General features: G+C 40.1%; 2 protein-coding genes across 5 annotated transcripts in view; one reads left to right on the top strand and one right to left on the bottom strand.

Annotated features, from left to right (window-relative positions):
- chn2 (chimerin 2) overlaps positions 1 to 17,027 on the bottom strand; it is a 504,281-nt gene that overhangs the window by 446,129 nt on the left and 41,125 nt on the right. The gene's annotated exons all lie outside the window — the stretch shown is intronic.
- The window catches only part of cpvl (carboxypeptidase vitellogenic like), a 92,655-nt gene that overhangs the window by 49,532 nt on the left and 26,096 nt on the right, over positions 1 to 17,027 (top strand). For all 4 annotated transcript variants that reach the window (XM_080205981.1, XM_080205963.1, XM_080205971.1 and 1 more), the window contains exons 9-11: positions 124 to 255; positions 4,521 to 4,619; positions 10,757 to 10,930. In XM_080205981.1, the coding sequence (XP_080062107.1) occupies positions 124 to 255; positions 4,521 to 4,619; positions 10,757 to 10,930 (405 nt within the window). The remainder of the gene's footprint in view (positions 1 to 123; positions 256 to 4,520; positions 4,620 to 10,756; positions 10,931 to 17,027) is intronic.

Raw genomic sequence — 17,027 nt, 5'->3', positions numbered from 1 at the left:
AAATTATCCCTCACTGACCACGCTGATTGCAGCCTTTGACTTTGAAAAACCGCTCTTCAAATTCTGAAATTGAATTTTTGTAAGGCAACAAAGTTACTCCTTTGTTGTGTGTCTGTTGCACAGATGTTAGGTGGTTATGCGGAGTTCATGTACCAGATTGGGATCATCGATGAGAAACAAAAGCAATACGTCCAGCATCAGACAGACAGAGGAGTGCGTTACATCCAACAGAAGAAATGGGTGGAAGCCTTTGAAGTATGTACCAGAGGCTTGGTCTTGGTCTTAAAATTGGAAACATCTGAGTAGTGTGAGGGTCAGTGGAGAGCATGATGGGAGGTCAGAAGTTTGTTGCTTGATGGCATGTTGTTCAGCTTAAAAGCAATCAGTGTTCTGATATTCGAATGAATGCTCTCCCTTTCCAAATCTTTTCAAAACATAATACAACTTGTGCTTTTCAACAGAATAATGTTAGTGTAGAAAGTGGAATCCTTTTGTACTCCCCTAAACTTGCCACTAGATCAGTGAATTAATGACAACTGTAAGGCATATGGAAAATGATTTTATATCGTAATCTAATGTTATGAATCAAAAGTTCTGATTAAATGTTCCTGCAGAAGAAAGAGTAACTTGAGTTAAATCCTATTCTGTTGATAGGCAGCCTTTCCTTTTCTAGTTCAGTGTGCTATTTATTACCACAAATGTGGTGACAATCATCTCTACAAAATCATACTGAGCTGTCGAACTATCCTTGCAGTTCACTCACTTAGATCATTTCTACTTCCTGAACTGACACAATTCTTTGTTTGAATAAGTTCCAATGAACTGAACAAGTTATTATACCAGGATGTTTATTATTCTCTTGCAACAACTCCACAATTTTGTAATATGCCTATGGTTCATGAACTCTCACAATAACTCTGTTTATTAACTACTTACGATGCAGACATTATGAAGTATTTCATTGACATCTGCATTTAGTAACACCATTTATTTCCACTGCAAAATAAGAATTTTCCCTTCCCCACTGTTATTTCTGTCCCAGTTTTCTGCTGTATCTCCTCATTCTGTAGTACAGTTTCACAGGTATCTGCTGTCCTTCGCAATCCCATCATGTTTAACATTGGGCTGTGGAATGCATTGCAGCTAATCCTGATTTTATCTTCACCTAATTTTTACATGCATCCTCTCCAGAAAGAGTAACTGGATAGTAATGTGGAGAGGGAAAATTGCCAATGTTTTATCCTTTCTCTAACTCAGTGACTTTAGTACTAATTGTAGCACCCTTACCTCTAACACAACTGAGAACTCCCTATTCTGCATGATTCACTTCCTTCATGTGTTCGTTTAACCATTCACTGATGGGTTTATGTTTGTCCAGCAATTAACAGATTTTTCTTATACAAGTAAAATATTATGAATGTATACACGCCTGGGTGTTGAAATGCACATCAGTTATTGGACCCTATAGAACCTTTGTTTAAAGAGGACATTTGCTCAGGCAAAGATTTTAATAAATCTCCAAACAGAAAATTGTTTCTGATCCTTTCAGGCTTTGTTTTTAAACATAAGCCATAATAAGCTACAACAGATACATATTTTAACAGCCAGATTTATGCTATTTTATTTCATGAAAATCCCCTGTCTCAAAACAGGCCAGATTTTTGGTCACTCCCATTACCTCCTGTTAATGGGAGTTTATTGAAAATTTGGTTTGCTGACTTTTAGCCAAAACTCATTGTAAATTGTAAATTCGAAACAGGATGTCAATTTATAAGCACTGTTCGAGATTTGATAGAGGTGTATAAGATTTTGATGGGTATAGATAGAGTGAATGCAAGCAGGCTTTTTCCACTGAGGCTAGAGGAGAAAAAAAAGAGGGCATGGGTTAAAGGGCGAAAGGAGAAAAGTTTAAAGGGAATATTAGGAGAGGATTCTTCACGCAGAGAATGGTGGGAGTGTGGAATGAGCTGCCGGATAAAGTAGTAAATGCAGGGTCACTTTTAACATTTAAGAAAAACTTGGATGGGTTCATGGATGAGAGCAGTGTGGAGGGATATGGTCCAAGTGCAGGTCAGCGGGACTAGGCAAAAAGTGGTTCGGCACAGACAAGAAGGGCCAACTGGCCTGTTTCTGAGCTGTAATTTTCTATGGTTAACCAGAAATAATGGACTAGGTTAAATGTTTGGCTTACACTGTAAGCAGCTTACAGGTGTATCTGTAGAAGTATTCACTATAGATATGTATTTACAGGATGGTATTTTGCTGGAAAAATGGGTGGAATTTTCCCCCCAAATTTCTGTCATAACAGTGAGAAATATGGTTGAACTGTGCCAGTTTCTCGGGCATGCTCCGTATCAGTCTTTCAACAGTCACTTCTTTGGAGAGTTGGGAGCTTGGCGCAATATAGGGGTCGGTGGGGTGGGGGGGCGGGTGGTGGAGATGGGGGCAGAGCCTAGACACGGCAGCAGAATCAAATTCAGAGTGCTCAGCTGTCATTTCACCCCAATCTCATGGTGCACAGGGAGACCCCCCTCCCACCCCCGATATCAGATCCATTTGGTGGCATATTCTCCCCCACTCCAACATGCGTTGCTTGCATTGTGGCATCAGGGCTCCCCTCTTGGATCCCTGGCTGCCCTCTGACATACCCCCATCATGATCCCCTTCACGATCCACCTCTGTATAGTCCTCAGTGCCCTCAGTTCATTGTCCCCACCCAGGCCTCACTCCCCGGCACTGCCTCTGGCATATTGGCGGTATCTGATGTCCCCTGCTGGGGTACTGCCGGGATGTTTGGTGAGCAATGCCTGACAGCCACTGTTCGCCGATGCCCCTGACCACTAGGGTGTTTTGATGGCCTCCCAAGTGCCATGGCATGACCAGCTCTGCAGGTCTGCGATAGTGTAGAATCGTATTGATTCGCGCCAGTGTGACACCCCGGAGAGGTGGGAAGCATCTGAGAAGGGAGGAGCATGTGTACTGAACTCCCTAAAGATACTGAAATCCAGTCAGTCAATCTCCTGCTAATAAGGTTGGGAAGCCTAAGAAATGGTTCGTGCCACTTGAAAGGAGTCAGGAAGATAGCAAACCATTTCGCACCGTGCAATCAGATTTTTAGCCTTGTATCCTATATTCCTAATGCATCAAGCACAGCGAGGTGGTAAAATCACACCCAATATGTTTCGTTGCTTAAGAAGGCCTTTTTTTGAACTTGCGTCATTTATAGAATTAGAAAAACCTCAAGCATCAAATGAACCTATTTTTAGCATTTTCAAACAGCAGTCTAGTTAGTCCCAATCCCTTCACTACCCCATATCCCTGTACTTTTTTCCCCTGTATTTCCTTCTAAAAACTACTCTTGAATCTGTATCAATCATCATATTAAAATCCTATCCTAAAAAAAAGTGGTCACATATCACCTCTGATTTTTTTGCAACCATCTTTGGTCTGTGCCTTTAGTTATAGACCTTTCAGCCTTTGGAAACAGATTATTTTTATTTTCTCTATCTAAATTTTTCAGGTAAACTGTTCCTTACAATGTTAATCAAAGCAATTATATGAGCTTGTTCCTCTCTTAATCATAAACCACGTGCAAAATAATAGTTTCCTATAGCAAATTAAAGTAATTATCTTTGCATTTATCTCTGCATATGTTTAAGTATTGCTTATATTTCAAATAGTGTAAACATTATGCCTCTTAAAATACCATGGAATAGATTTGCGTTACAGCTGCTTTTAGTTAAAAGGCCAACACACATCAGTTACAGGATAGTCAGGGAGCATTTGCATTTCCAGAAGAGGAATTAGCATACTTTTTATTCCTGGAGGTTAATATGAGGATTGATTTATTCCATAATGTGTCAAAATTTGTAGGTGGGATTATTTATTTCAAATTGTCCTGTAGGTAGGGAGATCTTAACAAGAGATGCTTGTTTTGACAGAATCTGGCATTGACTTGATTGATTCTATGGTATAACATGCTAAGATTCACAAGTACAATGCTCCTTTACTAGAGACATTTCACTACAATGAGAACAAGATTGTTAGGGGATACAAGCAACTCAGTAATGGTAAGCATGTCAAATGACTATATGGAACCTGCTTTGAGTCATCATCCTTACAGTTTATGGCAAGGATTGTTGTATAAATCTCAGGAGTGGGAACTCTGGCTCGCTCTTTCTCCTTAACCTGATACATTGATGTCACTTTTAACCGCTTACATCCTTAATTTCTAAACTGAGACAATCTAATTCAGTGAAGTCCAATGGCCAATTCTGGAACCTGTTGGTATGCTGTGACTTGTTTCTTCCACGCGACATGATATATTTACTCAAACAGCCATCCAGGAACCTTTTGACAATTGTTTGCCTGTTGTCATATTTTAGAAAATCAAGACTTTATTTATATATTTGATAAAATTTCAGTTCTACTTAAGAAATACATAATTAATTTTGATATATAGCTGACAATATTTCCTATTTTCCTGTTTCATATTTTCTGCATTTATTACTCTCCTTTAGGCGTTTGATACTTTGTTGAATGGTGACACTGTTAAATATCCGTCCTTCTACAAGAATGTCACAGGATGTACCAACTATTACAATTTTCTGCAGTGCACAGTGAGTGACTGGAATCTTAAAGACTTTATCAGCTTTGTGCATTTTACAAGATCCTCTGCATTTCAGTGGAGGGACTGAGAAAGATATACAAAAAATTACCTGATGGCATTTTGCATAGCATGGGACACACGAGTAAAATATCTCTAAAGTATAACCATTTGTACATCTGAAAAGTTCTTATAGTGTGATAATCAACCATAAAGCTATAGTTCATGAAACCTACTGCAGCGCACAGAATCTATTATCCACTCCACCAGTATTATAATGCTTTAGTGTAAGTTACTACTTACAAAATCAGCAACCTGCTGTCTGAGTTGTTCTATTTTAAATCTTAATTTCTGAGTGGGATTTCCTGGCACTGTTCACAGCCAGGATGAAAAACTGGTGGGGTTTTGGCTGGCCTGTTGCATTCCTCAGGGTGGATTCTGCCACAATGGGGCCTGAAAATCCTGGCCTCTAGACATAAAAAAATTAAACAATCTGGAGTTTCATTTCATTGCAAAAACAAAATGCTAGAAAATCACAGCCAATCTGACAGCATGTGTGCAGAAAGAATAGAGCTCTAACGAAGAGTTACCCAGACGCGAGATGTTAGTTCTATTCTCTTTTCACAAATGCTGTCAGAACTGCTGAAATTTTCCAGCATTTTCTGTTTTATTTTCAGATACCAGCTTCCGCAGGAGTTTGCTCTTATCTTGGAATTTCATTCCTTCAGAATTCAGTTATCTTTGGAGGTTAAAAAAAAATTTTTCCTTTTTGTCTCTTAATCCCTCTATTTCCCCTCTCTTTATTTTCTTTTCTGTCATGATTTTTACATTGAAAAAGCTATTCTAACTTAAACATCCTGCTTCAGACTTTGCATGCTTCAGGAATAATATGTCAATCAAATTGGTTAAGGAGTTGCACAGTTGCTTTCCCAGTTTACACAGGTTTCAGATCTCTGTACAGACTACTATACCAAAATATGTTTGTATTCACAGCAGGTTCCAGTGAAAAAAAACATTGGAAGTCTGTGGACCAGTGTCAGTGTAATGGATGGCTAGCACCATTCATTCCCCGCTGACTGCAATATCTAGACTAATATCTTTTTGATGGTTACTGCATGCAATACTCCATGTGCCGTCCACCAAACACCTTGCGTAGTACCAATATGCTTTTAATGTTACAATTAAAGCTGTTCGCTTTAACACAGTGCACAAAATGCTTGTCTTTCACGGGTAGTCATAGAGACATATAGTAAGGAAAAGTGCGTAAAGATTACCAGTTGTTGACTGATGCCCAGCTTTATTCCTAAAATGTATTCACTGCAGTAGAAATTGGGAACATACTTTGGAAATAATTAGCCCTAAAAGATTCCACATCCCTTTAAGTCCCACTCCCAGGCTAAAAAGATTGGCAGGCAAACTTTTCTTGGCCATGTACCAATGTGCCTGGAAAACGAGATACTGGCGGGGGGGAGGCGGGGGCGGAATCCGTTGAATCATCTTGAGCAATAATATCCACCCTACAATTAGGTAACAAAAAAGATTGTCAGAACACCGTGACACCTTTTCCTCCAATTCTATTTTGTTACCATCTTGGGATGTGCCTAATTTCCAACTTCTGAAGACCAGAAACTGAAAAGTGTTTGGTGAGTGGTGCGTGGAATCTTGGGGGAACATACTGACACACGTATAATACTGAGCAAACTGCCAACATACCACATCCAGTGTAACAGTCCTTCAGCAAAATTAGTACTCTGGAACCCTACTGATTCATTGCCAAGGAATTAAAAGCTGAAGCTGATGAACTGACTCCATTATTTATATCAGCTCTGTTTCTGATATTTTTGAATCATACTTGTGAAAAGTGGAACTTGTGGCTGTTTGAATGTTTCATAGTATTCAAACATTTGCTGCATTTAAAAAAAAATTTTGTTTTCTGCCACATTTACAAATTGTGTTGCACTATTTAGTTTACTTGCGGAATAAAATATTTTGATGGATCTGAAATGTGACTAAAATATATTATGATCTATTACGAAGCTGATGATGTGCAGCAGCTTGTAATTTTTTAATGCGAGTTTACTATTTAAAATGCCACTTCTACAATTTCTAACACAATAAATAAAGAACATATGTTTATCCTAAAATGGTAACCCTTTGTCCTTTACCCTACAAAAACAAGCCTTCTGCTTTCTCTTTCTTTTCCATTTCCATCAAAAGTCTAAAATTTGGTGTATAGAATTTCCTGTTTGAAGATTTTCTGATGGACCGCCCAGGTTCCTTCCACACCTCCACCCTCACTCTTGGATGCTTTAGGCATGCCCACATGTAGATGCTTCCTGATCCTGTCTACAGCCTTCAAGTTCCATTTTGATATGTAAGAATTACAGGAACATGGCATAACTTGCTTTGCTGGACTTTAATGTCATACCTTTGAGAAGTTTTACTGGATGGTCAGCAGGTGTAAAGCAAACATTTAAAGATGCAGCTTTAATCTGACTCAAATTTGTGAACTACACAATTGTTAAAAACTAGCTTTGGGAGTGGGGAATGGAAGGAATTCACCTGTCAATTGAAATTTATATACATCACTACTGCTATTTTGTAACATTAAGAATAATGTGCACAGTCTACTTTAGAATCAGACATGGTGACATGTGTCATTGGATCATTGGCGAGTAGCAAAGTAGAAGTTAGCATTTCTGCCCTATAAGGTTTTGCATACTGTTTACAATGCATGCCTGTGTCTTTCACAATTAAAATTACAGGGAATATGAAGGAATGATGCCATATAAATGTCATAACATCTGAGCAAAAGTAATGTTGACAAGTACAAACATTGCAGTGATATTACAAGAAATTATTCTTGGATGATCATGTGCAAATGTTAAAATCAAATTTCTTTTACCATTTATATTTTCTATGAATTCAATTGTTCTCCTGTGGGTTGCACATGGTCATGAAAAGCCAAGTGCAGTCTTCAAATCCAGTGGAGTTGGAGGATAAGATAAATGGACCAGTACAGAGGGAGAACATGGGAAGTCAGAAGAAGTCAAACAGGAAAGGTAGAGAAAAATTGGGAGATCGGAGATTGGAGGCTGGGGATGGGAAGAGGGATGTTGAAGCAGGGTTAGCGGCGGCGGGGGGGGTGGCGGATGGTCAGAGTCATACAGTGCAGGAAAGGCCCTTTGGCCCATCATGTTTGCACTGACAATAACTACCACTAAAGTTGCGCTAATCCCATTTTCCATCTCTTGTTCTATATCCTTGAATAGGAGATGTTCCAAGTGATGGTGAGTGGGATGAGGATACTTTGTTGTAGAGGTGATTTTCCCTTGCAATTTGCAAATTGGAATTTTCTAACAAATGTCTGTTAAGTTGAAGAGTATTCAAAGTGAAAATATTGAAATGCTTAATCCACACCTTTAACTAAACTTAATATAACTTACAGGATTTTGAAATCTGTGAACATGAGATTACTTGATAATTGTATGATGTTACTTTATGCTTCATGCATTTTAGAATATACCTTGTAATTTTAGCATATAAATTGTACTTTTAAGTATTCAAGTTTTAGCTGTAGAAAATGGGGTAAATGTAATGTAAACAAGATGGGAGATTATTGCAATGAAAAGATCAGAATAGAAGAGATCGAGCTATAAAACAGCTGTTGGAAGAAACTTAAACAATGAGTAACTTTATTGAAAACAGAAACTGAAATGGAAACAGGGAAAGGTAACATAGAATGGAAATTGACCAACCCAGTTTCTAAGGAAATAAAAACTGAACCTGAGATTTGGAAACCAAAACCTCTGGGAAGACTGATACTAGTTAAAGCTATATAAAGAGATGCAGAACTATCCAAGTAATGGTTGCTGCTTGAAATTGGAGTGTCAATTTGAATTGCACCAAAAAAAAATCCAAAGTAAAGTTAGATAGATCTTCACTGTAAGCAGACTAAGCAACTAGCTTCATCATTTACCCTATGGAATGTGGGTGAGACTTTAATCTCAATTTCAATTGTGTGAGGGAACAGAAACTGGAAGATCACCCAATTTAAAAAATCTATAGTGGTTCCCCCCAGAGTCTTGTGGCAAAGAAAGAAAACCAGTAGATTATCTTGGACATATTAGAAAAGTACCAAGAATGAGGGACTGAGGCATCAATGGCCAAAAGATGGTAAATTAAGTTCTACATCCGAGAATAGCTGAGCTGAGGAGAATTAAAATTAGAGTGGTGAGGGAACCTTACTGGGGTAGGACAAAAGAGCAAAGATATAAATAAAAGACAGAGTAGTAGAGAGCAAAAATGGAAGGCACAGGAAACAAGGGCCAGTAGCAAATAGGGCCAAAGTACAAAAAGAAGTCATATAAATTTGCTGGAAAAAGTGGCAAGTTTGAGGATTGGGAACAGTATAGTGTAAATATGTAAAAGGAAAAAATTAGTGAAGACAAATGTAGGTCTTTACAGTCTAAAATGGGAGAATTAGGAAATGTAGAGCAATTAAACAACTGCCTTTGTTCTAGCTACATGGAGGAAGATGTAAATAATTTCCCAGAAATGCTAAGCAACCAATTGTCTAGTAAGAATTAGGAATTGAAGGAAATTAGTATTACTAAAAAAAACTGAGAAACTAATAGGACTGAAAGCTAATGGGGTGAGTTTACTAAAAAAAGGTAGAATGTTGTTTCCAGTGAGAAAACTGGCATGTTTCTCTCAGATCTTAGGAAACTCTGCAAAATAAACCAAAGGTGCATGTTTCACATCATAGAGGGGGTGGGGCCTAAATATGGCAGCAAAACCCAACTGCACAGAGATCGTGGCACCACCTTTAAACGGTGCCCCAATCAGAACCTGAGTAAACCTCTCTCCCAGCCCACCACAGAGGTCTCATCGGCCTCCCTTTCAGCCCTGACCAGAGTTGGCACTTCTCTCACCACCAATCTTTTACCCCATTTGCCCACCAAGGGCCATTGATGGCATCCCCTGTTCCACCATCTGTTCTCTGCCCATAATCAAATCTGAATGAATTTCCCCCTCCCCCACGAGCCTCCCAAGGAGGCCATGCCCCTGTCTTTGGTTGGCACTTGTCAGGTTCGCACAGCCAGATTGGCAAAGGTATGGTGCCAACTAGTACCAAGAGGCCATGCCAGGGGGCATTGCCAGGCCACTTCCTGTCCATGTCCCTTTCTCCCACGAGCTATACTCACTTTTACGCCCCAGGGAGGACCCCACAACAGGTTTACGTCTAGGTGTTGTAAATGCTGTTGGCATGACATCACGTTGGCACCGGGGGGGGGGGGGGGCGGGGGGGGGCGGGCAGCAGGGGGAGGGAAATGTCCATAACGTCACTAATGAAATACTAATGTGGTCCCGCTGCACATTTCGCACAACTCCACCAGCGAGGGGCCAGTAAGATTGGAACTCAGAAACTTGCCGGTGCAAATTGTGCTCTCTAAATTTTGAGTGTGTGCTGCCATTCCCAAAAAGGGAGACTGAGGGCTCAAAATTGCCTTTGATAAATCCACAGGGCCTGATAATCTACATACAAGGGTGCTAAAGGAGATGCTCATAGAAATAGTGCCTGTGTTGGTTCTTCACTCAGAGGATGGTGAATCTGTGGAATTCTCTATCACAGAAGGTTGTGGGAGTGAAGTCACTCAATATATTTAAGAAGACATCAGTTTCTAGACTCTTAAGGCATCAAAAGATATGGGGAGTGTATGGGGGAATGACATTGAAGTAGAGAATCAGCCATGATAATATTGAATGGCAGAGTAGGCTTGAAGGGCTGAATTATCTATTCCTGCTTCTATTTTCAATATTTCTACAGTAGCCCAAGAGGACTCTGGCATATTTACGAATAGTCCCTATTGAAGTAAATAACTTTTAAGATTGCTGTATTTTATAAACAAAATTCTTAGGGGAAGTAATGAAGTAAACCTGAGTGCATAACATACATAGTTATGAACCAAATTGTTAAAATGCTTGTTTTGTTCCAGTTTTTTTTAAATATACAATAAATGTTGTGTTTTTGTTCAAAAATGAAATACCTTGTGACATAGTTCTATTGACTAAAACAAGCTGTTTGGATTTCTCTAATAAGTATTAATGGTCACTAACCATTCATAACAATAATCTTATATTTAACAGGAGCCTTTGGATCAAGTTTACTATGGTGCCTATTTATCACAACCTGAAGTGCGAAATTTAATTCATGTGGGAAATCTGACCTTCCATGATGGATCAGCAGTGGAGAAACATCTTTTGAAGGATATTATGCAATCAGTGAAGCCATGGTTAGCCATATTAATGAATAATTATCGGGTAAGAATCACTTCTGTAAAGATGAGGCTAGTCGAACAAATTCTGAAAATACAGATTTTGGTATATTATTCTGGATTTATAGAAGTTGTACTTTGCAAGTACAACTACAATGTTTTGGCCAAATTGTAGAAGACAATAGTGGTGGAAGATAAAACAAGAACAGTAACCATTTATTGCACAAAACCTTTTAAAAAGCTTCACACAGGTGTAATGAAGAAAAGACCACTGAGCTAAAAAATATAAGAATTGGTTAATCAGATGGGTTTTTAGGTGGACCTTGGAGAGGAATAGGACAGGAAGTGGAGAATTTTAGTGAGGGTATTCTAGAGCTTGAGATCATCAGCAGAAGCCATGGTCCATCTGATGAGGCCAAGGGAAGACACAATGCATAAGAGAACACAGTCAGAGGAACATGGGGGAAGTGATGGTCATGAGACCACAGAATCCTATAGTGTAGGAGGAGGCCATTTGACCCATCAAGTCTACACCTATCACAATCCCACCTAGGCCCTATCCCCATAACCCCATGCATTTACCCTAGCTAGTCCCCCGATATTAAGGAGCAATTTAACATGGCCAGTGGGAGGAAACCAGAACACCCGGAGGAAACCCACACAGATACAGGGAGAATGTGCAAACTTCGCAGAGACAGTGAACTAAGTGGGGAATCGAACCCGGGTCCCTGGTGCTGCGATGCAGCAGTGCTAACCAGTGTGCCGTCGTGCTGCCAAAAGGAATGAGGCTGTGGAGTAATTAAAATAAAAAAAGGTTTATTTAAAGTAAAGGTGAACTGAGAGCCATTTTAAAAGTAACTGGACAATAACTGAAGCAGGAAGCTATTTAGTGTTAATTAGCTTGAGGGCCAAGAACTAAAATGGGAATTACAGTGAGCAAGAGACAGCCCTCATAGATGAGGTGAGCTTTGAAAGAGTAAATGGGAGAGAAACTAGAAAGGGAGAGAGATGCAATTCAAGGTTAGTCTCTTGGCGATGAGGAGTTTGGCTTAAGTGAGTATGGGGAAGGGAGGAAAGCAGTAGATGTAGCTAACATAGTCCATACAGATCTTGTGATGATTGGCTACATTCACTGCATACCTTTTGGACTTGAGGAAAACAAAGATATGTGTCATACCAGGATTGATGGCCAGGTTAGAAGATAACATTGAGTTAACTAATACTGACACAAGTATATTGGGGATTGTCCAGCCAGTTGAGAGTTTAATAGTACAGTTGCAAGCAACTTTCAAGGAAAGCTTTTCCAGGAGCAGACATCAATAAGTGGAATTGGAAGAGAGTCGACAAATACAAGAAATGTGCTTTTTTGAGTTATATGCATGCAATTTGGTTAAATAGTAGGGCCTTTTAAATGTTTTTATGCAACTACATAGGCATGTAACTTAAAGAAGCCAATTTGTATGTGTGGCCTGTGTGGGGAGTTTCAGATAGTCGCACAGCTTAGAGGTGACATTGGATGCAGTCAGTTAAGAATAAAACGAATGTAAAGACCACAAGAGACCATGGGAAATGATGAGTTTGAGTGGGAGACCATAAATAAAGACAGGGAGTTCATATGGAAAGAAGCTACAAAAAGGGCAAGAGATTAGTGAGTTCAATGAAGATGGGCAAGATAGGCTCAGATGTAGATTGAAAAATCACTGAAAATGAAGAGTCACTTCATGAAGCAATTGAGCGGGCAAGGAAAGGAGGACATTGCAGGGTCAAACTTGGAGTGAGGGTTGAGGAGCTGGCAAACAATAAAGGATTTCAAGGTGAGCCAACAGACAGGCAAATTGCTTGAACAAGAATTGAGTTGTGGAAAGAACAAGGGAAGAAAGACTGAGGTCTGATAGGATGATACAATTACACAGTAACTGTGGTAGTTTAGGTGGGGCAAGTGGTGGAAGATGTGGCCAGACTTTCATAAGAGGAAAGGTATTGCCAAATGAAATACATGATGCATAATGTGTAACAACATAACCCAATATTATCATTGTTTTGAGTATGTTTGAGTAGATTTATGATTTTGTTTTGAAAAGCACTCATCACTCAAAGATGCATATTTAACTTTTTTTGGATAAAACTGACAGTGCTGCACAGCTCATGGCTAAGTAACACAACAGCTAATGAAATTGGAGAAAAACATCATTTTACAGTTTGACTTCCATCCTGTTAAGGTGACTGCAGTGATGCAAATTCAGTCGAACTACTGCATAAAAATTGAAATCAGGAACTTCTATTGTTTCTGTTTTTAAAAAGTTCTTATCAGGAGTAATTTGACAAGGATGTATACTCTGAAAGATTTGACATTGTGAAGTTCCAAAAAACAAAGGGACATTGGCATGTTTGTTCATAGATCTAAGGTAGAAAGGCAGGTTAATAAAGTGGTGAAAAAGGCATTTGGCACACTTGCTTTTATCAATCGTGGTATAGATTGCAAAAGCAGAGAGATCATGATGGAGTTGTATGGAACTTTGGTGAGCCACAGCTGGAGTACTGTGTGGACTTCTGGTCACCACAATACAAGAAGGATGTGATCACACTGGAAGGGGTGCAGAGAAGATTCACCAAGATGTTGCCTGGGATGGCACATTTAAGTTACAAAGAAAGGTTGGATAGGCTTGGATTGTTTTCTCTGGAGATTGAGGGGGCGACCTGATTGAGGTGCTCCAGATTATGAGGGGCATGGACAGGGTGAAGCAGCTGTTCTCCTTAATTGAAGGGTCAGTTACAAGGGGACACAAGTTAAAAGTGAGGGATGGGAGGTTTAGGGGGGAATTTGAGGAAAAACTTCTTTAGCCAGAGGGTGGTGATGGTCTGAAATGCACAGCCTGTGAGGGTGGTGGAGGCGAGTTGCCTCACATCTTTAAAAAGTAATTGGATGAGTACTTGGCATGCCATAACATTCAAGACTATGGGTCAGGTGCTCGCAAGTGGGATTAGGTAGGCAGGTCAGGGCCTTTCATGTGTCGGTGTAGACTCGATGGGCCAAAGAGCCTCTTCTGCACTATAGTATTCTGAGTATGGTAATGTAGTGATTATGTTACTGGCTAGTAATCCAGAGTTGGATGTTACACTCCCTTGCCAGCATTTTGGAAGACGGGGAGCTTTGTAAATATGGAATGTGGCCTGCCTGCTGCCTTCCTACCAGCTCCAACTTGTCTCCTGTTTTACAGGGGGCAGTAGAGGTGGTGGATGAGTTTCCCCTACCTTCCCATCTTTCTCTGCATTCAACAAATCATTTTCTGACATTTCTGCCATCTCCAAAATGATGCCACCACCAAACAAATTTCTCCTCTCCACTTTCAGCATTCTGAAGCAGCTGTTTCAGAGTTTTACAGCATGGAAAGAGGCCCCTTGGCCCACTGTGTGTGTGATGGCCATCAAGCACTTATCTATTCTAATCCCATTTTCCAGCATTTAGCCTGTAGCTTTGCATGCTATGGCATTTCAGGTGCTCATCTAAATACTACTTAAATGCTTGCACTTCCACTGCCCTTTCAGGCAGTGAGCTCTAGATTCTCAACACTTCATATGAAGAAGTTTTTCTTCATATCGCCAATAAATCTCCTGCCCCTTAAACTAATTCTATGTTGTCTGGTTATTGACCCTTTTGCTAAAGGTAAAGTTCATTCCTATCCACTCTATCAATGCCCCTCATAATTTTATATACCTCAGTCAGAACCCCTTTAGCCTTCTCTGCTCCAAAGAAAACAACCTTAGCCTATCCTGTCTCTCTTGATAGCTGAAACTCACCAGCCCAGGGAACATCCTGGTAAATCTCCTGTGTATCTTCTGTAGTGCAGTCACTTCCTGCCTTTAGTGTGGTGACTAGAACTGCACACAGTACTCCAGCTGTGGCCTAACCAGCGCTTTATACAGCTCCATCATAACCTCTCTGCTCTTATATTAAATGCCTTGGTTAATAAAGGCAAGTATCCTATATACTTTCTTAACCACCGTACCTGTTCTGCTGTCTTCAGAGATCAATGGATAAGCACACCAAGGTCCCTCTGATTCTCTGTACTTCTTAAGGTCTGACCATTAATTGTACATTCCCTTGCCTTGTTTGTCCTCCAAATTGCATTACCTCATGTTTTTCAGGGTTGAACTCCAGTTGCCACTGTTCTGCCCATCTAACCAGCCTGTCTATATCATCCTGTAATCTTAAGGCTTTGCTCCATACTATTTACCACACCACCAATTTTTGTGTTATCTGCAAACTTGCTTACCATACCTGTTACATTCAGGCCCACTCATTAATGTATGTTACAAACAACAAAAAAACCTAGCATCACTCCCTGCGGAATACCACAGGACACAAGCTTCCAGTTACAAAATAACCTTCAACCATCATCTTCTGCTTCCTGCCTTAAAGCAAATATCGGATCCAGTTTGCCAAATTGCCCAGGATCCCATGGGCTCTTACATTCACTATAAGCCTCTCATGTGAGACCTTGTCAAATGCCTTAATAAAGTGCATATAGATTAAAACAACTGCACTACCTTCATCTACACACTTACATCCTCAAGAAATTCAATCAAATTTGTAAGACCTGATTTCCCTATGACAAAACCATGCTGACTATCCTTGATTAATCCTTGCCTCTGCAAGTGGAATTAATTCTGTCCCTCAGAATTCGTTCCAATAGATTCCCTACCACTGAAGTTAGATTCATTGGCTTGTAATTTCCTGGTTTTTCACTTCTTCCCTTCTTGAATAACGGTACCATATTAGGTGTCCTCCAGTCTTCTGGTATCTCTCCTGCGCTATCACACCAGGTTAAATCTAACATGTTTATTTGGTAGTACAAGCTTTCGGAGTGTCACTCCTTCAGGTGAGTGAGGCATTGTGTTCACAAACAGGGTATATATAGACATAAACTCAATTTACAAGATAATGATTGGAATGCTAGTCTTTACAGGTAATCAAATCTTAAAAGTATAGGCAATGTGAGTGGAGAGAAGGTTAAGCACAGGTTAAAGAGATGTGTATTGTCTCCAGCCAGACAAGCCCAGGCAAGTCATGGGGGTTACAGATAGTAACATGAATCCTATATCCTGGTTGAGGCCATCCTGATGTATGCAGAACTTGGCTATCGGTTTCTGCTCAGTGATTCTGCTTTGTTGTGTGTCGCAAAGGCTGCCTTGGAGAACGCTTACCCAAGATCAGAGGCTGAATGCCCGGGACTGCTGAAATGTTCCCCGACAGGAAGAGAACACTCCTGCCTGGTGATTGTCGAGTGGTGTTCATTCATCCATTGTCGTAACGTCTGCATGGTCTCCCCAGTGTACCATGCCTCGGGACACGCCCTGTCTGTGAACACAACTCCTCACTCACCTGAAGGAGTGAGGCTCTGAAAGCTTATGCTACCAAATAAACCTGTTGGACTTTAACCTGATGTTGAGAGACTTCTTACTGTGCTTACCCCAGTCCAACACTGGCATTTCCACATCACCTCTCCTGTGGCCAGAGAAAATTTGAAAATTATTCTGAGCCATCGAATTTCCTCTTTCACCTCTCACAGCAGCCTCGGACACATCTCATTTGGGCCTAGTTATTTATCCATTTTTAGGCTCCTTAAAACCATTAATACCTCCTTTCTTTCGATGTTAGGTTGTTCAAGTAAATCACAATGCCCCTCCCTGATTTCTGTACCTACACCATCCTTCTCCATAGTGAACACAGATGCAAAGTACTCATTTAAAACCTCACCTACGTCTTCTGGCTCCACACACAAATTGCCATGTTGGTCTCTACTGGATCTTACTCTTTCCTGGTCATCGTCTTGCCCTTAATATACTTATAAAACATTTGGATTTTCCTTTATTTTACCTGCCAGTGTTTTTTCATGCCACCTATTCACTTACCTAATTTCCTTTTCAAGTAACCCCTTGTTTTTTCTGTACTCCTCTAGGGCTTCCGCTATTTTGAGCCCTTGGTATCTGCCATAAGACTCCCTTTTTTCCCTTACCCAACCCGATATCTCTTGACATTAAGGATTCTGTAGACCTGTTGCTCCCACCCTTCTCTTTCACGGAAACATATTGGCCCTTTACTCTATTTCTATTATACTCTATTAAAATCAATATTTTATGAA

This window comes from Carcharhinus amblyrhynchos, chromosome 2, assembly GCF_965287045.1.
Source record: "Carcharhinus amblyrhynchos chromosome 2, sCarAmb.v2.hapA, whole genome shotgun sequence".
In the NCBI taxonomy this organism is placed as follows: Eukaryota; Metazoa; Chordata; class Chondrichthyes; order Carcharhiniformes; family Carcharhinidae; genus Carcharhinus; species Carcharhinus amblyrhynchos.
Note: the sequence above shows the minus strand (reverse complement) of the source record. Positions and strands in the feature narration are given on the sequence as shown.